This window comes from Elaeis guineensis, chromosome 12 (assembly GCF_000442705.2).
Source record: "Elaeis guineensis isolate ETL-2024a chromosome 12, EG11, whole genome shotgun sequence".
In the NCBI taxonomy this organism is placed as follows: Eukaryota; Viridiplantae; Streptophyta; class Magnoliopsida; order Arecales; family Arecaceae; genus Elaeis; species Elaeis guineensis.
The window spans coordinates 15,731,948-15,756,677 of NC_026004.2; the positions used below are offsets into that span (position 1 = coordinate 15,731,948).

A 24,730-nucleotide genomic window follows, 5' to 3' on the forward strand; every position below is an offset into this window, starting at 1 on the left:
CATCTTGATACATGCACCGACAAGTCAAGTACTTGACTACACCCAGCTGCCTTCCGTCACTGAATTAGAAATTCAGATAGTCCAGTGCCTAAGTGCAGTGAGTTGCTTGCAAGTCACCGTGGCAGTCTCAGGTCGGAGGGACATTTATACCCATATCCCATCGGAGCAAATCTTGACAGCAGAAATAGCTCCGGAGTCGGTCACGTTCAGTGCAGATGTACCATTACATCTCACCTGTATGCCATACCGGTATCTCCACACTCCTTGGTTATGAGAACAACCAACCCATATGGCACACAACGACTTATGCTCGATAAATATTGTCGTCCTTGGTAACAACGTATCATTTGGTCGCAAACAGGTTTAAGGACTAAGCGACAAATCCTCCTTTGTCGAGTCTAAATAGTCCTAAGGACTTCACCACAATACAGGAGTTCATTAGAAGATGAAACATTTGTGATGAAAAAATATCAAAATAACTTTTATTTATTTATAATTTATGTACTAATACAAAAGGAGCACAACCGTCAACAGGCTGACGATTGGCTTTGAGATACTATTCCCAATACTAGCGACCATGGTGGCTATCTGGTGGCCTCTCCATTATCTTCTCCTTAATTTTTTTTTCTCGCCGTCTATCTCTTTGTTCTCGCATCTCGTGAAAAATCATAGAGCTCCATAGGCCTCGACGGTCCATTGGCAACCTTGGCAAGCCATCGTCGACCTTTTCTCCTATTTTATCTCTTTCTTCCTTGCTTTTCTTCTCTCTCACTTTGTTATCACCGATGTTCGAATTTGAATGTCCAAATAGTATTGATTAGCCGGTATGGTTTCGGATGATTTGGTGAACCATACTCCTAACCCTCCTATCTAGAATAGAAAAAAAAAAAATTTACTCATATCTCGGTCTCCTCCTATTGGATTAAATTACTCTACAACTCCAGTACTCTCGACCCCTCTTTGATGAAGAGAAGAATCAAAAAAAAAAAAAAGAAAAAAATAAAAACCTCCCACCATTGAGAGCTTATCCTTTGAACATCATTATTATAAATCAAACCCTCCAATCTGTCTATCATCTCGAAACTCACCGATGGAGAGAAATTTTAGAGAGACAAAAAACTCTCCTCACTCACCATATATCTTTTTCCGAGTTTCACTCTTTAAAACACAAACAATGCACGAACCAAGCCCTCTACTACTTCTAATGCTCCAAAAAAAATTTGGATGAGTCGTATCAAGTTTCAAAGGTGAAAGACGAGGGTGAGATTAATAGCAAGGTGGTAGCACATGAGTTGATTGTGCATAAAATAAGCACATAAATAAGAAGCGGATATTTTAGTTTTTTTTTTTATTTATTTTTTTTTCTCATCTTTTCTAATGATAAGAGCTAGGAGTCATGAAGGTACGGAGGACTTGATTCATGGCACCAGCATTGCAAAGGATGAGTTCAAAAAGTGATGTAGGGCAAGAGCGGAGGGAAGTTTTTTTGCTTTTTTTTTAAATTCTTTTCTCAATCAACATGGAGCTGCAGACAACTAGCTCGGTTCATTTTGGGAAGGCCAAAAAAAAGGAGATGGGCAGTGAGGTGAGAGATAATGGGCAGATTTTTTGTTTCCTTTTTTCTAGGTTACGAGGGACTTAGCATCATTTTCTACCAACAATACACTAGTTAGTTAAGCACATTGATCTGTTTATTTTAAATTACTAACATCACAAGCTATTATTGGCTAAATCGGATTTGGCTAATGGTTTCTATTAATACCACATCACGCTAGGAAGATGGGTGCTTTATGCCAAATTTTGCCATATTGGACCAATCTCCTAGGCCATGTAGTACCAGACCAAAGTAACAAAATGGCTTTTTGCCACCAAGTTTGGGTCTTGCAACACTAGTGAAATGCCAACATTTTCATCTTTCGCACAAATGCTAATTCTATGCGGGCGCATGTAAGATAGCGTCCCAGGTAGCAACCCGCCATCGCATGCGCTGACAAATGAAATGGTTCACCAGGCGGACGCAACGAAGCTGGGAAGCACACAGCTTCCGCTGGCGCCGAACAAAACGTCGTTATTTCTATTTTACTCCTACCAAGTATTCCGATCACCTATCCTGTACCATATTTGATGCCGTCTAAATTTCATCAGACGGGCAAAATCTAATGGTACGTAAACCGTATTTCATAATTTTGTGAAGAAAAGGAGGGTATACGTGGAATACGGGCCTCTTCTTCCCCCAGGGTACCCAGACGAGAGGGAGAGCTCACTCCCATTTCTGGTTCTCCACTTCGCCTCTCGTGCTTCGATCGCCATGGCGGCTTCTTCCACTGCTCACTTTGTCACCGGTGATTTTTCTCCTCCTTTATGTGATCGAAAATTCGCTTGCGTTCTAAGCTGCTCGATCAATTTCTAGGGTTTCGTTGCTCGAATCCATTCAGATTCCTCTCCTCTGTTCCCGGTTAGAATTCTTTTGTTTCTTGATTTAGAGATCGATGAATATCTAATTCCACTCGCGTCGATCTTTGTCTTGGAAGATTTAGCTCTGCTGGGGTCTCTAGTGTCGAATCTGTGTTGCGTTATGTTGTTTGGAAGGTGGCTATAATTTTTTTTTTAATTTCTTCTGGTACATGTATTGCTTGTTAGATCATTAATTTTAGATGCCTATAGCGCTCTTCTAAATTGTAGTTTGTATTAGATGGTGCTCATGCTGCGTCCTGTCCCGCAACAAAATTTGGGAAATCAATGTTCTTAAGTTTTTTTATATCGATTTGATTTCTGCCGGTGGAAAATCGTAAATAAAATGGCCTTAATTGAAGCACCTAATTTGCATTTCTTTTTACCCACTATATGCTTGAGGACTTAATGCGGATTTATCTAGATTACTGTTTAAAACGAAAGAAGCACGATTGCTCAGTAAACCTTCCATGTTTCACATACTATAGAGCTATATCTACATTATCTGACACCGAGAGGGTTCACCATCAACCAAAGATAATAAAAATGGTTTTGGCCTCTGGGAACCTGTTGGCTGTCTATATTCATTAAAAGGGCCTCGCTTTGGGTTTCAAAATTTAAATAAACCCCCAAAATATTGCTTCCACAAGTGATGACTTGTAGTCTATACACGTAAACTCTCATAGTTTTTAAGGAAGGCAAATTCTAGTAGAGAATGATCATCTCTACACCTTTTCTCTCACAATGTCACTGTCATGTGTAAGGATGTTCTGTATCAGCATTTTCTGTATGAGACAGAACATTCTATGATAAGCCAAAATGATAAATTTTTAGTTGAAAATTTGGAATAACATTCTAGCAGATTTTGGGGAAATAAGGATTTTAGAGGAAGGAAATTGAAAGGAAAATTGATTATGCAGAAATGTGGAGTACAAAATGTATTACAATAAAGTTTTAATATTATCTGCTTATGCCGTAAATTACTTTGATATCTCCCGTAACTCTTAAGTTGCAAAAAAAATAAGGATTTAAGTTGGAAAAAATGAGTTTAAAAGAAACTTCATGACTATAATAATGGCATTCAATATACTAATAGGCGACTCAAACTTCATGATGTATTGGTTATTTTCAGTGTATGCTAAAACCACTCTGTTCTGTCCATTTTCTTGTTTTTTTAGGTGGAATTCACTCTGAGAGATACAACCCTCTGTCCAACAAGCTGAGGCTGTCCAGCGGTTATCAGTCTCAATTGGCATTTTGTCAGAATTCAAAGCAGCAGAGTTGCCGTCGGTATATGTCTGTTCATGCTAAGTACAGGTACACTGTTTTTGACATTTAAGAAGTAATTTATTTTGGAAGCCTTTTTTCAACTATTATGGCCTCTACATTTGAAAGTAGTTTCTACTTATAGCCAGATGTTCTTTTATTAGAATTAGTCGTTTGATCAAGGAAGGATGGTTTACCAATGTTGCTAATAAAACTGCTTACAATCTCCTATATGATTACTTCAAACAACTGTTTTTGACATTTAAGGAGTAATTTATTTTAGAAGCCTTTTTTCAACTATTATGGCCTCTACATTTGAAAGTAGTTTCTACTCACAGCCAGATGTTCTTTTATTAGAATTAGTCATTTGATCAAGGAAGGATGGTTTACCAATGTTGCTAATAAAACTGCTCACAATCTCCTATATGATTACTTCAAAGAATCTCCAATTCATGCTTCACTAAGAAAGGTCTTTGAAATCATCTAATTTTATTAAATAATTCTTTATAATCTTCTTATTCCAATTCAATTTGGATACAATCATCCACTATTTTCATGATGGAGTTAGCTTAAGTTCTATCCACACACACATAACAAGAGCAGATAGATATTCATGGCTTGAAGATGCTATTGAGGAATTGATGAAGAAAAAAAAGAGTATTATGGTTAGGATTCTGATATCGCTGCATTTAGATTGACTCTTCTTATTCTTAGTGATAATCTTCATGTTGCTGTGCTGTAATTAGGTGGATCATATATTAATTAGTGCTGTAAGTGATCTAAGGAAGCATTCTCACTTAAAGATGAACATAAATAAGAGTTGTGTGTTCATTTGTGGATGATGATAAAGAAAATCTAAGGCTTAAAGTAATTGATTTCCAGCAACATATCATTATTTGATTTCTAACTTATGCTATTTGGTTTAATCCTTTCCCTCATCTTTTTTTTTTTTTTGGGGTAGGTCTTTTGGTTTTAAATCTTTAATATAATTCTTGGTGGTTACCCCACTTATAAAAACAATGTGTGCTATCAGTTAACAGATTGATGCTCAACTAAGCAATCTTTGACCACCAGGTCCTGCTAGACAAATCTGAACTACAATCAATTTCGTAGTGCATCATTTCTAGTTCTATGCAAGACTTAGGCTGTCTTGGATATCACTTACTCGATTTGTGCATTTGTGCATCTGTGCATTCTTGATGAACCTCAGATGTCAGAACACAAACTTGGTAAATATTTGAAAGGCTTTTAATGAAATAATAAAAAAAATGTAAATAAGATTCAGTTCTAAAGCTAAGGTTTAGTAACACATAATTCTAGCCTTCCTTGGCTGAATGTTGAAGCATAACATTGCATGATTCAAATTCTGTTTTTGATATTAATTATTCTTACTGGTTTATTCTAAATTTCCAACATGCCACTTCCTTGTTATAGCAGGTCATGTCAGATTGGATTTAGAATCTTGCATTGATTTAGGCATGCTGTAAAATCTATTTCTGCATTTTTTTGCTTTTCACCATATAACTTTAAAATTAGTGAACTACGAATACTTTTCATATGCCACATCACCTGGTATAATGATCCTGGACAGTGCCTCGTCAAATAATGTTGGATAGTGCCTCATTCAGAATTTTATCATCATTCTTGCATGCATGACAAGCCTTGTTGCTGTCATGACAAGCACTTGATTGCTGTCTAGAATATCTGATGCTGTTTTTCAAGGTGTGAGTAGTAGTGCATCTTGTATCTGCAATGTAAAACCAATGTATTAGCATACTTCTAAAGTTTTAATTTTATTTGCAGTGATGGTTCCAGAGGTGGAGGCGGTGATTTTCTTGCTGGTTTCCTTTTAGGTGGAGCAATCTTTGGAACATTAGCATATGTCTTTGCTCCACAGGTATCTAATCTTTTTTCTAAAAGAAGATGCTGCAATGACCCAGTTGTACATGAACATATTGCATGCCTTTAATTTGGTGCTGGTTCAATGAGGTCTCACCTTGTTTAACATATACAGCATGATTGTTTTAGCATTCTCATGCAACATGGCGCCAAATTCTTTCCTTGCATTGCAATGGTCTGGTAGTCAATCACGTATGCTAATTCATTCTTTATAGCTCTCTTGCCTTATGCTGGTTTCTACAGCTAGGAATTCAACCACCCAACTTGTTGCTTTATTGAATCCAAAGATTCAGATCCCAACAGGACAGCGGGATGGGGTACCATCCCATGTGTCGAGACAGAGCGTCCCGCTGATGTCCCAGCATTCTGATCGGGATGCCTTTGGACATCCTTTGTTCCAAGCGTCAGAACAGGGTGGGACGGTGGCACATCCTATTCTATGAAAAAATCGGGATAACCCCATCCCACGAGATTTAAAACCTTGATTGAATTATTATAAAAGGGATATGAGTCAACACTCTTTTTGATTTGGGTGGAGTAACAAGAAATGGAACTCTATAGTTTGGTTACATTTTTGAAACCACTGGCATTGGCAACCAAGTCTCATAGTTATGTTTTTATGAGCAGGTGAAATCCCACTATTTGCCTGAGCTGCTCACTGTTCACTGCTGAACCAACAGATCAGATTTTTGGACATCACTTCGCTGTCTATCCAGAAATAAGCGATAATAGTACCCCCTTTATGCATGGATGCCAGTGCCACACACTAAAAGAGTATTTTTCCCAGATCCAAGCATTTGGTGACACTCATGTTGTTCGCGTTGCCTTCTGGTATCAATACATACACACATGCATACACATCTATGCATGCATGCATGCGCACGCGCACACACACACACACACTCAAAGGGTACTTTACCAGATCCAAGCATTTGGGGACACTCATGTTGATCAAAAGTTGCTTTCTGATATCAATAAGGTCTGGCGCAGCCATCACTTTTGTTCAAGAATTTCAATAGTTTATTTTCTGTTTACCAAATTTATGGGGTAGATCTTCTAAGATACACTGTTATTTTCATGGTCTTTCTTCTTAAACTTAAGAGTTACCATTACATTTTAGGTTCACATTTTTTTTTTCTTGAAGAAAAATATTGTTTCCCCCCCATTTTCCTTAACATTGCAAAATCTTAATTCTTGCATTGAATATTGCAAACTTTTGATACAAAAATCCACTGTCTATATCGTAGAGGCAAAATCAAACTCAAACACCACTCCGATGAGGTTCAGGTTGCCACGGGCAGTTAGCATCTTGAGAAATGTAATGCTCTCTCCCCATCCGACCCCTGATTCAATTCTATAGCTTAATCATCGGAAGACGTTAAGCCTAGTTTTCTTATATTCTTTTTGTTGTCATTGTTAATATTAATAACATTGATAAATCCCAACATGACTACAGTGATGCAGTGCAGAGCACTGTTAAGTGAGAGTAACCCATGTGCAGCTTATGGTTTCTATAAAAATCTGGAGTGTCTTTAAATTTGTGCTTTCAGGCCCTATCAGATTTCTTGCATATATGTTGATTATGCTCCATATCAGTTCTTTGTTGATAAACTTGGCTGTGGGACTTCACAGAGCTACTTTTTGTGATCGACCTGGCAGCAATATTTGCTGGATATTTATTCAAGTAGCTTTTACCATTTCTGATAAGTTCCTAAACACTACAGCTTGGTTCTTGCTATTGCAGATCAGGAGATCCATACTGAATGAAGATGAATCTGGATTTCGGCGGGCAAAGCAACCAATATATTATCGTGATGAAGGTTTAGAGGTAATCAACGAAATACTTAAATGTGCTTGCTAAAAGAAAAACACTTTTATGTGTGTGCATCTCCTTCTCAGACATTGAGATATCTGTCTATGGATTTCAAAATGCAGAAAACTCGTCAGATGCTGAATGCAAAGATAAGTCAGCTGAATTCAGCCATTGACAATGTTTCTTCTCGATTGAGGGGTGGAAACAATGTGCTGACGCAGCCTGTTGAAGCCGAACCTGAAGTTGAAGCCTCCATATAGGCAATGCTGATGCTTTATTGTTCTAAATCATCACTTCATGTTGCGTGGTCATCATGATGTCTTCAGTCTCTTGATCATTATTTGTCTTCAGTCTCTTGATCCTAATCTGCATCTACTTCTAGATATAGCCATAGCTTTGATTATCGAACGAGTCAATCTTAGTGTTCTACCTCCCCCACCCACCAAGTTACTAAGCTTTCCTCCCCCTTGTGCAAGGCCCCAAGGGATACCCGTTTTTTTACCTAGGGGTGAGCATGATCTGGTTTGGTTTGGTTTCATGCTCAAACCTAAGCCAAATCAGTCCTAAACGGTTTGGCATTTCTAGAAACCAAACTGGACCAATAGAAGATTGAAACCAAACCAAATCAATATGATTTAAACGGTCTGATTTGGTTTAGTTTACCGGTTCATATTATTATTATTATTATTATTTTGTGATTTATATTATTATTATTATTATTTTGTGATTCATGAAGCCTTATTTTTTTTCACATAAGAGTATCACCAAAAGAATTTATCAAGTAAAATAATTTAAATTGACATAAAATATTGTCACTCAATAAAATGAAATTCTTAAACAAACATCATCACTAAGGATCCAGATAAAGATTTCCAATATATTACAAAAAAATAAATAATCCAGTAAGTAAGTCACTTAGGGTTTAAGGTTAATCAATATAAAATCAAATTGATAAATAACATCATAAATACAGAATTATTTTTTAATATTTTAATACTCCAACATAAACAACATCTTAATTAAATGATGTTGTTTTATTAAAGCTGGTCCGGTTCGGTTTGGGAACGATTTTATTTATTGACAAATTTGAACCAATCCAAACATGTTTTTTATATGTTAAAAATCAATCAAACTAAACCGAATAAAATTTTAAACCAAACCAAACTTGGGATTGGGTTTGGTTTGGTTTCACTGGTTTGATTGGTTTAGGTTCGGTTTTTGCTCATCCCTACTTGTACCTTCTTCATGCTTGTTTTGGAGTTTTCTTTATTTGGTTATAAATTTTGAACTTTGATTGTTAGTGCAGTCTTGAATCAGGAATGGTGCTGGTTTATGGTTGCTTCCTGGATCCTGTCAATACGCATGCTTGAAATTTGGAGATTGACATCGCAAAAAGGATGGCTCTCTTGTAAGTAGAAAATGGGATTCTAATCGTAAGCTACATTATTGTACCCACGAGCCAGTGAATTTGTGATAGGTTTCTTTATATGTGGAATTATATATTTGCTGCGGACGGCCAGCCAATTTGTGGGCTACAAACTAGATCTCAGGTCTAACGGACCGGAGGTTTTGGTTCTGCTTCTTTTGTTTCTTTCCGGATACACAACCTTTGGACATCCTTGACCATATTCCAAGAGCGAGGTTTTATGGACAGCGTCCCATTCCGTACATATTCAAAGAGCAAGGTCCAGAAGTTGCATTTAGAATGAAATGGATGCAAACATATCCATTCAACTCCCGAACTGGCTATACATTTCCATCTGGTACTGTATTACTGAATGTATAATATGTGAATGGAAATCATTGATGAAATTTCAATAGCAGCATATCGTCTGCTTTCATTCAAAAATTTTCTAACTCCAAGCCCAGTTCAGCTCATAAAAGAGTCTTTCCATTAGTCTTATGAATATATACAACAGGTCTCATTAATATACACAAAAGACGCAGCGCGAAGCTGCAAGAGAGCAACCTGGCTGCATCTGAGTTGATTGTCCTCATCTTCTGCAATTTAAGCTGCAATTTAGCTGCAATTTAAGTTGCAAAATTTCAAATACTGAAGCTTGCAAGCTTGCATTCAGCAATTGAAAACCAAACAAGCTCCACCTGTAGTTACGAGGTCTGCGTAAGCCCAAACCATGGAAATAGCAGACCGCCTTCTCACTGCATCAGTTCAGGGAATTCAAGCATACATTTGCAAATGACGAATAAAATTAGTAATTTTCTTTGAAAAGGTACTTAAAAAACACAGGACTCATCAGCGTTGTGACCCGCTAAAAGATGGGTTTTACATTTTGAGTGGTTCCCCATCTCCCGCTATCTCATAAAATTAGGCCAACATATTAGAAATCAGGGGTTTATGCTGTGATGATATGCCCAATCAATGGCTTGAACTGAAAACGAGAATGCAGTCATTGGAATTCTCTTTCCTTCAAAAGCAATCATAATCCACTTCTGAGTCTCCATGCATAATTTGTACTAATTAGCTTAACCGCTAAGCCCTCTGACATGCCTTTATAATGTCAAGGTACTAGTACCTCGGTGAATAAAGAGCCCAACATCTTTTTGTCTTTCTAGCAACTACAAATCTTAAATACAATAGTCATCTCTGACACTTTAATCTGAACAGTGCACCTCTCAGTGTATCTGCAAGCGATGTACAAGGATCTTGTTCTTATGCTGCAGGTTTCACATGGTGATATGGATGACCATTGATCAGATCACAAACTTCCCCCTTCTCCTCTCACTTGGGAACTACAGAAAATGTGAAGCACATCAGAAAGTTAAAGTCCAAGAATAGCAGATTTCTATGACACACCAGCTAGATATCCCTCATCAGAAGATATTTTCCTGTAATCCATGCTGAACCTGAAGAACTATCGGACAATCTATTTCTTGTAACCTGAACCTACATTGATAAGGATATGAGAGGAACAGAAGCTGCAGCCTGAAAGCCAACCACCATTCAGCAAGCAAGTGCTTCCGCGGTATTCAAATTGTCGACCTGTGTTGCACAGAGAAGACAGGTGCTGCTTTTTGGCATACTTCTGGTATATCCTAGTGACCTTCTACATCTAGACAGTCCTCTGTTAATACATTCCCCATATATTTTCACAAAACCGACCTAACAAAGCAAAAAAGTGTAATCACGATGACTTGCAAAATAAATATCTTGAGAGACCCCCATGGTGTACCCATATGGTGTAAAAAATTGCAGCCTGCCTTCTCTTGTATACAACAGCTGTGACTCTGCACTCTGAAGCAGGAAGTGAAAAAAGAAAGTTGAACAAGAAAGTGAAATGGATTTTGCATGGATAATGAACATATGGGCAATGCTCTGACATTGCCCTCGATGATCCTCAATGATCAGCATGCTCTTGACTACACCCTTTGAAAAATTACAAGCCTAGCATGCTCCTGTGTGATTCAAGTGTCAGTATACCCGTGAAAAAAGAAAAAAGATGTGTTAGCAGCAGGCTTTGCAGGCATCATCTGCTCTGTTTTCAAAATAGATTTGGCTGTCTGTTCCTTCACCAAGGCAGGGAAAGCAAGTGATAGAGAAAGTGATGCCGAGACATCATCTCCATCAACAACTGCAGGACCAGGTGGCTTACCTTGGTTACTCTTTTCCCCGACCTTTGGAGGAAATAAGGGCAAAATATCCTATCCCAGTGATTTCTTTTTTCCTCCCAAAGCCAGTTTAAGATCTGGGGCATTTGATTCTGGTGAATCTTCACCATCTGAAGAAAGATATATGAAGACCTCTGCCTTTTTACCCCTTACAGGATCTGAATCCACTGGAAAGAAGTTCCTTTCGACACTTCTTGAGCTCTCTGGCATTGTCTCGCCATGGATGCTATCATTCGTGAAGCTAGATGACAGTGGATGTACTTTCGATGAGAATTTAGCAGTCAGAATTTCTTCTCGAGAACTACAACCAGCAAATCTTCCATTGTTGAGTTTCATCTTCTTGCTTTCCTTTTTGTCATTGGCAGAATAGTTTGCCTCTTCTTTTAGCAGAATTGTTTCACCAGGAACATGTGACAGTTTTCCCATGGTGTTTGATTGCATTGGTTTCCTGTTAGGCCTCGAGCTGACATGGTCTATCTCTAGCAGATTCTCCAGTGGGTCTTCATCCAAAACAGATTCACTGTTAGTAAAGTTGTCTTTCTGTTTGATTTCAGTACCTGCTTATTGAAGAAGTTGAGATAGTGCAAGCTGAAATACTTGAATATATCAGATAAAATGTATAACAGAAAAAGGGGAAAATCAAATTGAGTATGTGGGCGATACCCCATCTTTACCATGATGACTCTGTATTCTACTTGCATGGACATGACATACATGCTCTGAATCTTCTCTGCCATCTGAGTTCTCACTGGAACTATTCTGTACGGAGATCAGTACATGCTAAGAGGATGTGAAGTTGGAAAAGCAACAGCAATACAAAGCATGAAAAACTCAAATTATCCAGGATGGTTGCATGACATTGTGCGCATGTATATCATAGATTAATGCAGGCTGGTGATCATTATCACTCTGTGCAAGAAGCACGCATAGGTAGATGAGTTGTCCAGAAACTTCGCAGATGTCGGACATGATATAGGTATCCCATGATAGGTATGATATGATGTCATGATAACAAGCCCACCTTAAAGATGGTTGGACGTGCCAAGAGATTACAGAATAAGATATAGACTGAGCAGAGAATCGCAACCTAGTTGATTAAACCATGCTCTAGCAGTCTGGCTCAATTTCCTAGATTATTGACACTCAATCAGCCGTGAAAAGTAAAACCATGGCGCATGAGGAGACATATAGAGAGATTCCAGGTCCGAGCTCCAGAGAAGCATTAGCCTAGTTTACAAAAGTTGCTCAAGACACCACCACCACCTAATAAAATTTTGTTTGACTTCATGCCAACACAAGGCAATCCTATTTTCGTCTTCTTCATGTTAGATTTCTGTCCTTGATCTTAATTTCATGCATGGACAGATAGTAAGATGGTATCAACTCTAATGTAACATACTGCAGCTTGGTTCTGTGCAAGAGTAAGCTTTAAGAAAACAAAGTCCAACAATGAACAAACTCAATGCTTTTTCTTTCTGCTTCTTGTTTTATAAATGTTTTTAAGTACTCGCAACAATTCTGATTGCTACAGAAAATAACGGCAGCTTAAAAAATAAGTGAGAAATGTACAGAAAAGCTACATACACAATGAATTAGATATACGAAATAATTGGTTTCTGGATATCACACAAGGATCGATAACAGAATTACATCAAAACACTCCAGCTATGATGTGATGCACCATGAGCTGTTGAATAGTGTTTGCACCCAGAAATAATAATGCAAATTATCCCCAGTGGCCATTTGAACCATTTGAGATATCCCTATAATGAATATGAGAAAGATGTAGCAATGACTAATAAATAATAAAATTCAACAAAAACATCTGTGGAAAATCAAGTAAAGCTTACCAGGCAAGTGATACCATACTTGACACCTAGGTATGACTGCTCAGAGTTCATCTGAAGATTTGATTCAGGACAAGCACAACCGGTGCTTTTTCCTGAGCTGCTTATAGGGAGTGAACATGAAGTCAGCTTTAGGAGCATTTTGTTATCAACTGCATCCTGATGTAAGGGTTTTACAAAAGAATATTCTTGTGCATTGCAGGTTGTATCCGTGATTCCTCAAAATGAATGATCTTGAAAATCTATATTGCTTGTGGAATTGACTTTTTTTCTCTTAGGGGATCTTTCAGACCTGGATAATTCCTCATTTGAATTCTTGTGAGAACTTATTTTAGAGGAGCTAGAAACTTCTAACATAATTGGGGCAGGCAAATCTTGATCCAAGGGCTCCATGTTCAGATTAGGCCTATCGAGCTTCCGGAAAACAGGCATGTCATCTGAGCTTTTTTTCTTCCTTTCTCTGAATACACCCCAAAGGAAAGTTAAGTTGTTCCACTCTGAAAAAAAAAAGCAAGCATTTCCTGAATCAGAGGACAATTTCATGTATATTAAATGAACGTCCATAAAATTATGTCAGAAGTACATATTGTCTGTGGCCATTATGCATGGACAAACAACCGTTGCAAAACTATTTGCAAAGGAGACTGTTCCTTACGCTGAGAGTTCTCAGGTAACAGATTTGATGGAAATATAAAAAGTTCAGCCCCATCCATGTTCCCTTTCAGGGCTAAATCATTCTTAAGCATAGTTTCCAACAGCTTGCTGTAATTATTCTTATAACTGTAAGACCAAAAATATAGATAAGTTAGTCTTTTGCATCAGCATGCAGTTCTCAATAGCAGATTTACAAGAAAATAGTGAAACTTATGGTGAACAAACCAACCTGTCAATGTCTTTAGCAAAGAAAAAAAGAGCAATATTTTCCTCTTCAGGACTGTTCTCCTGAAATTGTAAAGGCCATGAACTACAGCGAGGAACTTCCTCCAGATGGATTATGCAAGGAAACTTAAATGCTACTTCAAGTGCTTTTGGTGACACACAAGTTGATGGATGAGCCTGAAGACCATCACAGAGCTCAGAAAGTCCCCCAGTTCTCAGCACCTTAAAACCACCTCTGCATGTAAAAATAAACAAGGATCAGACATCCTGAAAATTAAGTAGAACTATCTAATGGATTAGTTATTTAAGCCAGATGAAGCCAAACACCGGGATACACCATATGAACTGAGGGAGTGAAGTTCATACTGCCAAATGAATTCAAGCTTCGGAATTGTTGAAGCCCTTAATGGAGGCGCAAGAACAGAAGCTTGAGCAGGCAAGATCTGCATCTGAGGTTTCAGATTCAACTCATCTGAAATGTTAGGAATGGTATTTATATTGCCATCTTTTGGATCACACACAGTTTCCTCTTGGTATGAGATCTTCTGCTTCACATGAAAGACAGCTGCTTTGCTAAAATCAGCAGACCTTCTCAAGATTTCTTGCCCATCAGCTGTTTCTTCCATGGAAGGTAGATTCCTTGCACAACTTAAAGAACCTGATTGAAGATCTTTAGAAGTTACTTCAGAATTGTGATCAGCACTGGATGTTGAAATTTCCTCATATTGATCTGGTGATTTATTTTTTTTTAGTGGTCTAGTTTTTGAACTTATTGCTTCCACCGTATCTTTCCACTTATTGTTTTTGTTACTCCCTTCCCTTAAATTTCGCTCAGCTGAAGGTCTAACAGCAGACATGCGAAGTTTGTCGACTGCACATAATTGTGTTGTATGACCTGTTTCATTACACCTTTGACACCGTAATATCCGACTGCTTTCTGAAGCTGCTTGCCTTGAGCTGCTGGAAAAGGTACGGTCCTTGGTTTTATCATCTCGATGTGCCGATTCTACAACCTGATGTGTACTGCATTGTTGAATTGAGTCTGGTTTGCAGCATGCTCTATCAACAGCAGCAGAACTTGCACGGACATTTTCCTTTGAGACAGGTTGATAAGTCTTTTGATCCTCAGACTTACGTATTCCATTTGAAGGAGTACTTCCAGAAGTTCTCATTGAAAATGATGACTGCTTCTTTACTTCTTTACATCCTAAGAGTGAGAGGTCACAAAATGGAAAAAAATGTTAAGTTATTATAACAACAAACTAGGCAAATTTATAAGATAAAAGAAAGGTACATGTCCACTTTTAGAGACTAACTTACCTAAATTATTTGCATTGTTTGATCCTCTATCAGTGCCAACATTGCTTGGATCAGGAATTTTATCTGATTTCCCAATTTGCTGTGAAAACTTTATATCCAACTTTGGAAAAGGAGGGCAGGTACTAGCTGATAGAGACAGACTAATAGAAGGGCGATCCGACATAGAAGAATTCTTCTTATTTATTACATTTCTTTCTTTTACCTGTTTCCCTCCTCTTGGATCCTCTGCCCAGAGTGGTTCAAGGGACTGGATTTTATCTGCTGACTTGATACTGCAGCCTGAATTTGTGCTCTTAAAAGATGCAGATTTTGTAATTGTTTTGAGCAAACCCTCCTTTCTTGAGTCACTGGAACTGGTTATTTTTTGCCTAAAAGGAACACTTTCAATCAACTGTTTGACTTTGGGCATTTTTGAGCTGTTGAAAGATGCCGACTTTGATAATAACCCTGCAGCAGAACATATACAAAAGATTAGATCTCTTAGGTATAAAATGATCCAGGTCAAATCTGAAGACATTATATGCAAAATGACCTCTTGTTGATTCAAACTATGCTTCAGTCTTGGATGAATTAGAACCTGAAGAAGCTTGTGAGTGGGCAATGCTGTGAGAGCTACTCCTTGACTGACCTCCACATGATGGTGACGGGTTAACTGGCTTAACTTTTCCAACATCCAAGCTGTTGAATGAACTTTCACGTAACAACATAGTATTTTTCCTAGGACTCGTTATCCCTGTTGATCTACCACTTGTCTCAGAAACCTTGTTGCTGGTAACTGAAGTTACCTCCACATTCTTACCATGCCTCATGGTTGAGTCTTGAGTACTTTCAAGTCCTTTTGCCCCTTTAGCATCCGAATTGATTTCCTTGGTCTCCAAATTAGGCAAAACTTCAGGGTTAAATGTGTTTCCAGAACTCTGATCTTTCTCATTCAAACAAGGAAGTTCTAACATTTCACTTGCAGCTTCAGATCTATCCACTTTCTGATTTTCATTTTCCTCCATGAGCTGGCATTCTTCACATAACCAATCATCTTCTGGAAGTTTATCCAACATTACTCGCATACAGTAACTGGTTAAAAGCAAAGGATTATTAATGTGTTTATCCCCAATAAAAAGAATGCTATCTGGTACATTATTAAGAATGCAGCAAGCATCAGAATAAAAAAGGGCCTACGTGTGCTTGGCACCGTCGCTACATCTACTGCAAATAGCAAGCAACTCTTCCTGACCTGCATCTCCACAGATATCACAGATCTTTACCTAAATCAAAAAGCAGATGAAATATCAAAAAAATAACATAAAACCCTGAACTTTGACAAATATATGTTGCACAACTGCTTTACAGGCTTAAGGACAAAATTTCAATTGTTTCAACATAATATTAGAATTTCAAAGAAAAGATTTTCATTAGTTCAAAAGATTTTTAATTTATATGCTTGAAAGGAGAAGCTAAAAGTGGAATTTTGGTAGAAATTTCAGAAAAGCGAATCTGATTTAAACCCAAAAAATTATTAGGAACTATTCATGTCAGAACAGCTTGGACGCAGATATGATTTGATCTAAATAACGTGCCTTCTTGGAGACCCTTTGAGCTGATTGCATAGAAAAAACTAGATCTGTCATCTTTGATCAGCAAGAAAGCTCAAGACATCCGCCAAAATGTACCCCAAACATAATCAAGAAATTATACATTGAGAAGTTGACAAGCAACAGATAGAAACATATACATTTCATCTAAAATCTGGCATAAACTTCTCAATAACACTTGATAATAAAGCCATAACCAGCAATCCTATGACAGCCAGATGGAATGGTTGGCTAGAATGATAAAGAAACAAATTTCAACCAAACAATGCAACGTGAATTTATTGTTAGCATCAATTCTTTTGCTTTGAGCTTATAGCCAATTGATTAAGTTTTTCCTCCCCCCTTCTTCAGTTTGTTGCTATTAACGTTAAAATTAAAGGTATACAGAGGATTATCCTAGATGGCTGGGATAAGATTCACTGTTTATGTTTTCAAATAAGTAAACAAATGTAGTTATAATATAACACAGTGATATAGGTCAAATCCAGACACAGTTGTACTGCTGGACCTGACAGCTTGTAATGCTCATAAAAAATCCGTGCTGGCCTAAGCAGCCATCCTACACATACATTTTTCTGATATGTATTTGAGAGCGAAACTTAAATTAGGAATTGATAGTAATGATGCATGGTATCTAGGATCTATGCGAGCATAACCCCAACAAAACATAGTGCCTTAAAGGATGTTTTTTCTCAATGTGAAGGGAAGAACCCACATTAATCCATGCTTGATCCACTCAGCAAACAAGAAATTTAATAGCAAATCTCCTAGTTACATAACTCTCATAAAATTATGAAACCATTCTTATAAATTTTGCTGATGCATGTTGCCCCAATATTATATCAGCCAAGAAAGAAGTCTTCTTCATTTTTTTAATACTTTCAGAACTCGCAAAATATCATCACTGCAAATGTTTTTCTAAATTTGTTGATACATGTCCTTCATCAGGATATTTCCAGTACGGCTAGATGCTGTAAATGCTTACCGACAAGCATTCGCAGATATGTTTCTCACCAACATACTTCCTATGTATCTTCCACGCTTAACTATGAATCCTAGTTTTGTGACTGTTGACTAGCATGCCAGAATATAAGGCACTTTAGATTGACGGTGCTGCTAGAAACGTGAATAATAAACCAAATCTTATTTACAATAATGGATGCCTTCAATCATGACACTACAAGTGATTTCTACATAATGCTTCTATATCAGCTAATTCTCTTTGATTGTAGAGTCAGTTCTTTTAAATAATAAATCAGTGGTTAAGGACCTATTTGCCATCGCTTTTATTCTTGTTTTCTATGTTTGAAAAAATAGAAACCGAGACAAAAAAACATGTTTGGAGCTATTTTTTAATTTTCTATTTTTTAAAATCACTTTCATTATTTCCAGAAAAATGGAGTAAGAAATTCTTACTCTTGATATTTTAGAAACAAGACTCATGTTTTTACCACCAGGATCAACACCAACTCCACCACCATAGTGGCCACCGTCGCTACCAACACCATCGCCATCTCCACCATATCATTAGCATTCCTGCCACCACCACCACTGCTGCAGCGACACCATTGTCACCATCACCACTGCCCCCACCACAGAGCCAGCACCCATGCTACCACGATTGCTGTCGCTCCCTTCAAGACACCACAGGCATCATCATCGTCACCTCTGCGACAATGTTGATGTCCCCACCACCATCGCAGTGCCATCACCACCATTGTCATCACCTTCACTGTACTGCCACCATCCCTGCAACTATTATCACCTCCACTATACCACCACTGCACCTGCCACCAACACTACCAGCACCTCCACTGCCTCCATCATTCCTACCACACCTCCACTACAATTGACATGTTTGTATTTTAAAAACAATTGACTATACCAAACATGTTTATGTTTTTTTAAAATTTAGAAAAACATAGAAAGAGCATTTTATTTTCTGTTTTTGAGAATAAAAAATGAAAATAATGTCAAATGGCATATAAGCTTGGAAATGCTTCATGACCTCAGATTGCAAACAACTAGTTAATCAATTGAATTATGAAATAAACATTCTTTCTACGCTCTTGTAGATCATAGGAAGCAATTATCCCATCTTCTGGAAAACCAAAAAAAAAAAAAAAATTGCAGACTCTATACAACTAATTTTCTACCTCATTGTCTCAGATATATGGATTCTACTCCATTGTCTCAGCCAATATCTCTGAAGCATAAAATTTAAAGTCTGTTACAGATTATTTTTCACTATCAGACACAATCAGAATAAATCTTCAACTTCTCCTTAGGAATGAGTTTTTTTTTTTTAAAAAAAATTTATGATGCTCTTGCTAGAAATAGCCTCCAAGGCTCTATATTTAAGACAAATCTTCATACCATCCTAGGCAAGGTTTTCTGTACCGGTGGCCGGATCGGCCGGCTGGCGGTACGATACGGCACGCCTCCGTTCCGTTCCGAACCGAGACGAACCGACGAAGGAAACCGGGAAAGAAAGAGAGAGAGAGGGAAGGAGAAAGAAAAAGAGGGAGGGGAATCCGCCGGAGGCCCTCCGGCGGACAGCCGTGGCCGTCGGGTGGCGGAACGGCCTCCCGCGGCTCCGCGCGGGGAATAGGGGCGATCCGTCCCTGTTTCTCGATTTTTTTTTAAAAAGCTTTTTCAAAATGAAGTCGGCAAGTGGTTTGCCGACTTAATTAAGTGAAGTCGGCAAACCACTTGCCGACTTCGTTTTGAAAAAGCTTTTTTAAAAAAAAATCCGAGAAACAGGGGTGATCCGCCCCTGTTCCCCCCGCGGAGCCGCGAGAGGCCGTTCCGCCGCTCGACGGCCACGGCTGCCCGTCGGAGGGCCTTCGACGGCCCCTCCGACGGATCCCCTTCTTTCTTTTTCTTCCTTCCTCCCTCTCTCTCTCTATTTCTCTCTCTTCCTCTCTTTTTCTTCCCGGCAACGGCATGTACCGTTTTGCATGCCGAAACCGTCTCGGTTCCTTGCCGGGACGGTTCGGCACACCCCGTACCGGGCGGTTCGGCCCGGTATGGCAAACCCTGATCCTAGGTTTGTTCCCTTTCTTTAAGATTAATAAAATGTCTCAAAAAACTTCAAAAAAGAAAAGCAATCATCCATTTTTCTATGCAAGCAAAATTTCATATGGTTATTATGACCTTATCACAAATATATATGAAAAAATAAAATCAATAAATGCATTCATTGCATTAACATTAGTCCTTATGATCCAAATAAATGAATTTAACAGTAGTAGTTATTAGGTTATGAACAAGTTTGAGTGGGGATGCATGGACTAGGTATGTCAAATTGTTGATCAAGAAGGCCTAATAATTATGATTGGCAAGGGAGGATTTGTGAAATTGACCACAAAGAATTACAAGAAGGCTTCATAATTATGATCATGGTTATTCTTTTTTTTTTTAAAAAAAAAAAAAACTTGGTGCTGGAGACCAACAACTCACTCAAACTGCAGGAAAGGACTTTAAATAGGAAAACAGAAGATGTTTTCTTTCAGACTTAAAAATGACCTAAACAAGACAATTCACATCTCTGACGTGGTTTAATAAATACTTACACATATGAACTCTTGCAACTAATGTAATTTTGAAATAGCTACAAAGGTATGCTATCAATCCTTTATCTTTATAATATTTCAGGTTATGGTAGATTTAACATCCTTTCCAGTATCACACAAGGAATTATGAGATGAACTTCTAGATTGTGCTAGCTGATGTAATGAAGATATTTATCCTTCCTTTTTTTGGGGTAACAACTTCATATCCACATCTCCAAAGACAAGGCCTTTATTTAGAGGCCTAAACAACTCTCTAATTTCAAGAATACCTTTCCTACTTTGTTTCTAGAACCAAAAAAAAAAAAAAAGATTGTAAAAAAACACATACACCTGAACATAGAATTGTGCAAACACAATATGACTAAGCATGATTTAGAAAATGGATAAATAGCACACAATATCTTCAGACAATAAAAGGGAAAAAAATAAAAAATAAAAGAGAAATGAAGGGAGGTGTACAAAACAACGAGTACACAAATGAGCCCTTTGAGAGACCAACGATCAAGGTTTGCCATGCTGATACCAGACCCTGGACCGGTAAGCCAGCAGTATAGTTCAGTACATTGTCATACCGTTCCATACCAGAGCCAAACCGACATAGTAAAGAGGGGGAGAGGGAGAAGGAAAGAGAAAAAGAGAGAGAGGGAAGGGGAGGGAAGAAAAGAGAGAGGCAGAAATGGACATCAGAGGCCGTTTATCCTTCTCCTTTTCCTTCCCTCCCTTTACCTCTCTCTTTCCTTCTCCTCTCCCTCAAACGGTGTTGGATCGGGACAAGGCCCATCGCCTCGATAGTGGCAGTGGTGGCCTCACCAGCCCTTTGGCGACCTACAGAGGCTGTTTTCCCCTCTCCCTTTCCTTCCCTCCCTTTTCCTCTCTATCTTTTCCTCTCTTTCCTTCTCCCTCTCCTGATGGTGTCCCGTTCTGAAGGTTGGAACCATCCCTGTCCACCGCCAATATGCTTTTGCATGCCCCGAATCAGACGGTTCAGGATGGTTCAGCCTTCCATGCAAATGATGTTACAAAATTTCATGCTACCAAAACTTGCTTATAGTTCTGCCATTTTCTAGACATCCTTGATGAGGATCATGTTTTTCTTCATTCTTTGCCAATAATTTACTATTGATGAATTATTTAGCATATCTTATCTGGTTTGTTGTCTCGATATCGACCCTATACCAATATGCGGTACGGTATAAGACAACAAGACATACCGGGTAACGGTATAGGACGAGACTGCATACCAGTATGGTACGGTACGGACCGATATCGCAAACCCTGCTTTTGTGGTTCAAATTCAACCTTGTTGATATGTTAAAATCGCTTCAGAAAGAAAAGATCCTGAGTGCATTAAACAAGATATTCTATAAGCAGAATTGAAGCTAGGAAATGCACTTACATCATCCTCAATTTCTGCAGAACTTTCACTGTCGGAGGTAGTCTGAGGTTGAGTCTTGGAAACCTGCATATTAGCTGTCTCTAACAATGAACTGGACTTTGGAGATGGCTCTTTCATGATGCTGCACTTCCTAGCATCATCAGTATCCTTCAATGAAACTGAAGTTGGTTCACTTGCTATGCTTCTTGCTTTCCTAATATCACTGTTTGTAAGTGCAGTATTTTCTGGCCCATCAATACTGCCAGCAGCCAATTCTCCTCCTAGTGAAGATTCCTTGTTGGCTACGTAGCATTTCAAAATTTCTTCTGGAAGTTGCGAACACGCATCTCTTTCCTTGAAAAAAGAATCATGATGGGAAGAATTATCACTTTTTGATGGATGAAGCTCAGAATGCTCAGATTTGGGGTAAGAGCCCGCATTTGCAGAACTGGAACCACCATTCTTCGCTAAATATTCTTCAAGGTATGTGCCAGGTCTTTTAAAGTCATTCTGAGTCCCTTTTATTTCATCAATATGATAATCATGGAGAGCGTCAGTCTGAACAGGCTTTTCATCCTTTCTGGCAAGCAAATTACCAGTTGATGGATTACAGGATGTTGCATTTTCATTGTCCAAACCCATACAAGGAGCATGGACTGCAGTATCAGTATCCTTAACTACAGAGATACATGAAATGCTATTCCCACAGGATTCTAATACATGATGCTCATCATCTAGACCTGAGAGTGTTTGATGGTGCAGATCAGATGTTGTCTGGCTGTTAGAGGGAAATGGATTATAAGCAGTAACAGTGGTTTGTTCCAAGAGAAGCTTAACCACTCCATCTGAAAACTCCTTGGGGGGTATTTTAACATCTTCTGATGCACCATTTGTAACTAAGATTCGTAATCGTACTTTACTTTCAGAATTTTCAAAACACGAATCATAACTTGAAGTAGAGCTTAGTAAATTACTAGTTTCACTAGATGCATGCAGCTGGTCATCACGTTCTCTGCCCTTATAATTAGGCCCTTTGTCACCCATAAAAGAACAACTATCATCTTCTTTTCTCTCAGAGGTGTTATGCGAAAGCCCATCTTCGATTTTTGATTCCATGAGTGGCATGGTTCGCTTCAAGTGCAAACAAGATGTGCAAGGAGCAAAACTGCACGTCCCAGCTTCTGCTCTGGTGCAAAGTTTTTCATTCACAAGTGACTCCTTTCTTCAACAGGAAAATAGCCCTATTAAAGACAAGTGAATGAAAAAGTTAATATGCAAATTGTTAAAACATCATATATCAAATATTATGACCTCAGAGCTTCACAACTGATACAGACAGACTGCACTGGAGGTTTCTAGGAACATGAAAACACATACATGTGTTTATTTACTAAGCTATGTCTGATGCAGATAATCTCCATTCCTGGTGTTTAACAATAAATGCATAACATCATGCAAAAAACCATAAAGATATGACATAAACACACTAAAATATCTGACATCTTATTAATATGCAGAAAAACATCATCAATGAGGCAAAATTGGTGTGTAGAACAAAAACAGAAGATGTTCGCCATACAGTACAGTAAAAAATAAATAATCCTGAGGAACATTCTATCAAAGAGAAAAATCTCTAAAACTTTTTGTTCTTTTAAGCACTTGTCTGACAATTTTTAGCACTCCTTGCAATAATATAACATCAGAATGATGCATAATATCATGATATCCTTCTGTATTAGTTTTTCATCAAGTAACATTCTATCTAACCAAGATGTAAGTAATCAAAATTCTCAAAAAAAAAAAAAGGTGTCATATTGTCATCAAGTCAGAGCGGTTTCAATGTACCAATTAACATATATAACAAATGGTTGAGCATTAAAAGCTTGAGGTTGAGGTCCAAAGTGATTAGTTGCTTGAGAGGGAAGGAGTGGTGGCCACTTTCCCCACCAAAGTCTTATGTTTGAGTCTTGAGGGTTTACGTTTTGAACCCTTAGTGATGCAACTTGAGGGTTAAGAGGAGATGGGAAGCCTTAACCAACTTCCATGCCTAGGAGAAGCTTGAGATGGCTTGGGCCAAAGCCAAGGTATAAGGCTTCGAGGGTGAGAGTAAAGACCAAAGAGGGAGGGAGGCCAATTCTCCCACCCAGATTTACCTGGTCGAGAAGTTCTAATACCACATGTTAAGTTTAAGGATTCTGCAAGGTTGAGAGCTAACACAAGAGGAAGCTGCAGCTGCTTTCTTGCCCATATTGCCATAGGTGAACAAGCCCTACCCCTAATTCGACAATGAAAGTTTTTTTATAATTAACTATGGACTAACTGTTGATCTAAAAACAAAGCAGTTGAACAGGTTGCCAATTGAACGACCAGTCCAAGCAGTTGTTATAAAATACAAAGGTTTTCCTTACTTTTGATTTATCCAAACCACAGATCTCGCTAGTTAACAATTCAACCCATTCAACCAGCTTGTCAGGACTGATCTTAAAATATTGGCTTTTTGCTTTTTGTAACTGATACACAAAAATCAAGAAAATAAACTTGATCTTGATTATTTCTGTTGTTTCACCTGTCCACACACTTAATTTGTAAAGAAGCTTAACCAATACTTACATAGAACGAAAAATAAGAATTTTGAAAACAGTGTAACTATAGTAAACTAGCCTCTGAATCTTGACCTTGATTAAATATGTCAACTCCAACCACCTTTTAACATGCTCCCCTGCTCCCAAGTCTTAAACTTTGGAGTAGCTCTTCATAAAGCTTCTATAACTCCATAAAACAACTCTAACTTATTGTTGCGGAAATATTTTTCCAAATTGTCACAATATCTCAATTGTCACCATATCTATCTAGATTTAGTGCTCCAAGAGAAACTTATCACTATGCAATATCCTTGATTCAAATCATTGCTAATTTTATCTTCGTTATATAAATACAATTTAGACCAATTCAGAGCATTTGCATATGCACATTTCCAAGCAAAAAATGTGCATGCCTGTGTGTATGTAAGTATTTATGTACATTTATTTAGGTGCATCCACGTATTAGGTAGAGTTATAATAACACAAGGAGGAAAGCGAGGATGTCAA

The 24,730-nt window shown here is 38.1% G+C and overlaps 1 protein-coding gene and 1 non-coding gene across 3 annotated transcripts in view; one reads left to right on the plus strand and one right to left on the minus strand.

Annotated features, from left to right (window-relative positions):
* The first annotated feature begins 2,030 nt into the window (after positions 1–2,030).
* On the plus strand, positions 2,031–8,953 carry LOC105055019 (uncharacterized). 2 transcript variants are annotated; one of them, XM_010936708.3, is made up of 6 exons: positions 2,031–2,342; positions 3,630–3,768; positions 5,521–5,614; positions 7,361–7,444; positions 7,552–7,689; positions 8,736–8,953. In XM_010936708.3, exons 1-5 carry the CDS (start codon positions 2,309–2,311, stop codon positions 7,687–7,689), a joined length of 489 nt encoding a protein of 162 aa, XP_010935010.1. In that variant the 5' UTR covers positions 2,031–2,308; the 3' UTR covers positions 8,736–8,953. The 2 variants fall into 2 exon arrangements, with proteins under 2 accessions (XP_010935010.1, XP_073102668.1); XM_073246567.1 differs by having other exon boundaries at positions 7,552–8,953.
* A 674-nt stretch (positions 8,954–9,627) lies between these two features.
* LOC105055018 (uncharacterized) overlaps positions 9,628–24,730 on the minus strand; it is a 30,231-nt gene continuing 15,128 nt past the window's right edge. The window contains exons 3-11 of the transcript XR_012135807.1: positions 21,663–22,882; positions 16,279–16,364; positions 15,635–16,173; positions 15,103–15,549; positions 14,149–14,989; positions 13,787–14,017; positions 13,559–13,683; positions 12,907–13,400; positions 9,628–11,815 (exon numbers count right to left, since the gene is read on the minus strand). This is a non-coding gene — a transcript (uncharacterized protein). The remainder of the gene's footprint in view (positions 11,816–12,906; positions 13,401–13,558; positions 13,684–13,786; positions 14,018–14,148; positions 14,990–15,102; positions 15,550–15,634; positions 16,174–16,278; positions 16,365–21,662; positions 22,883–24,730) is intronic.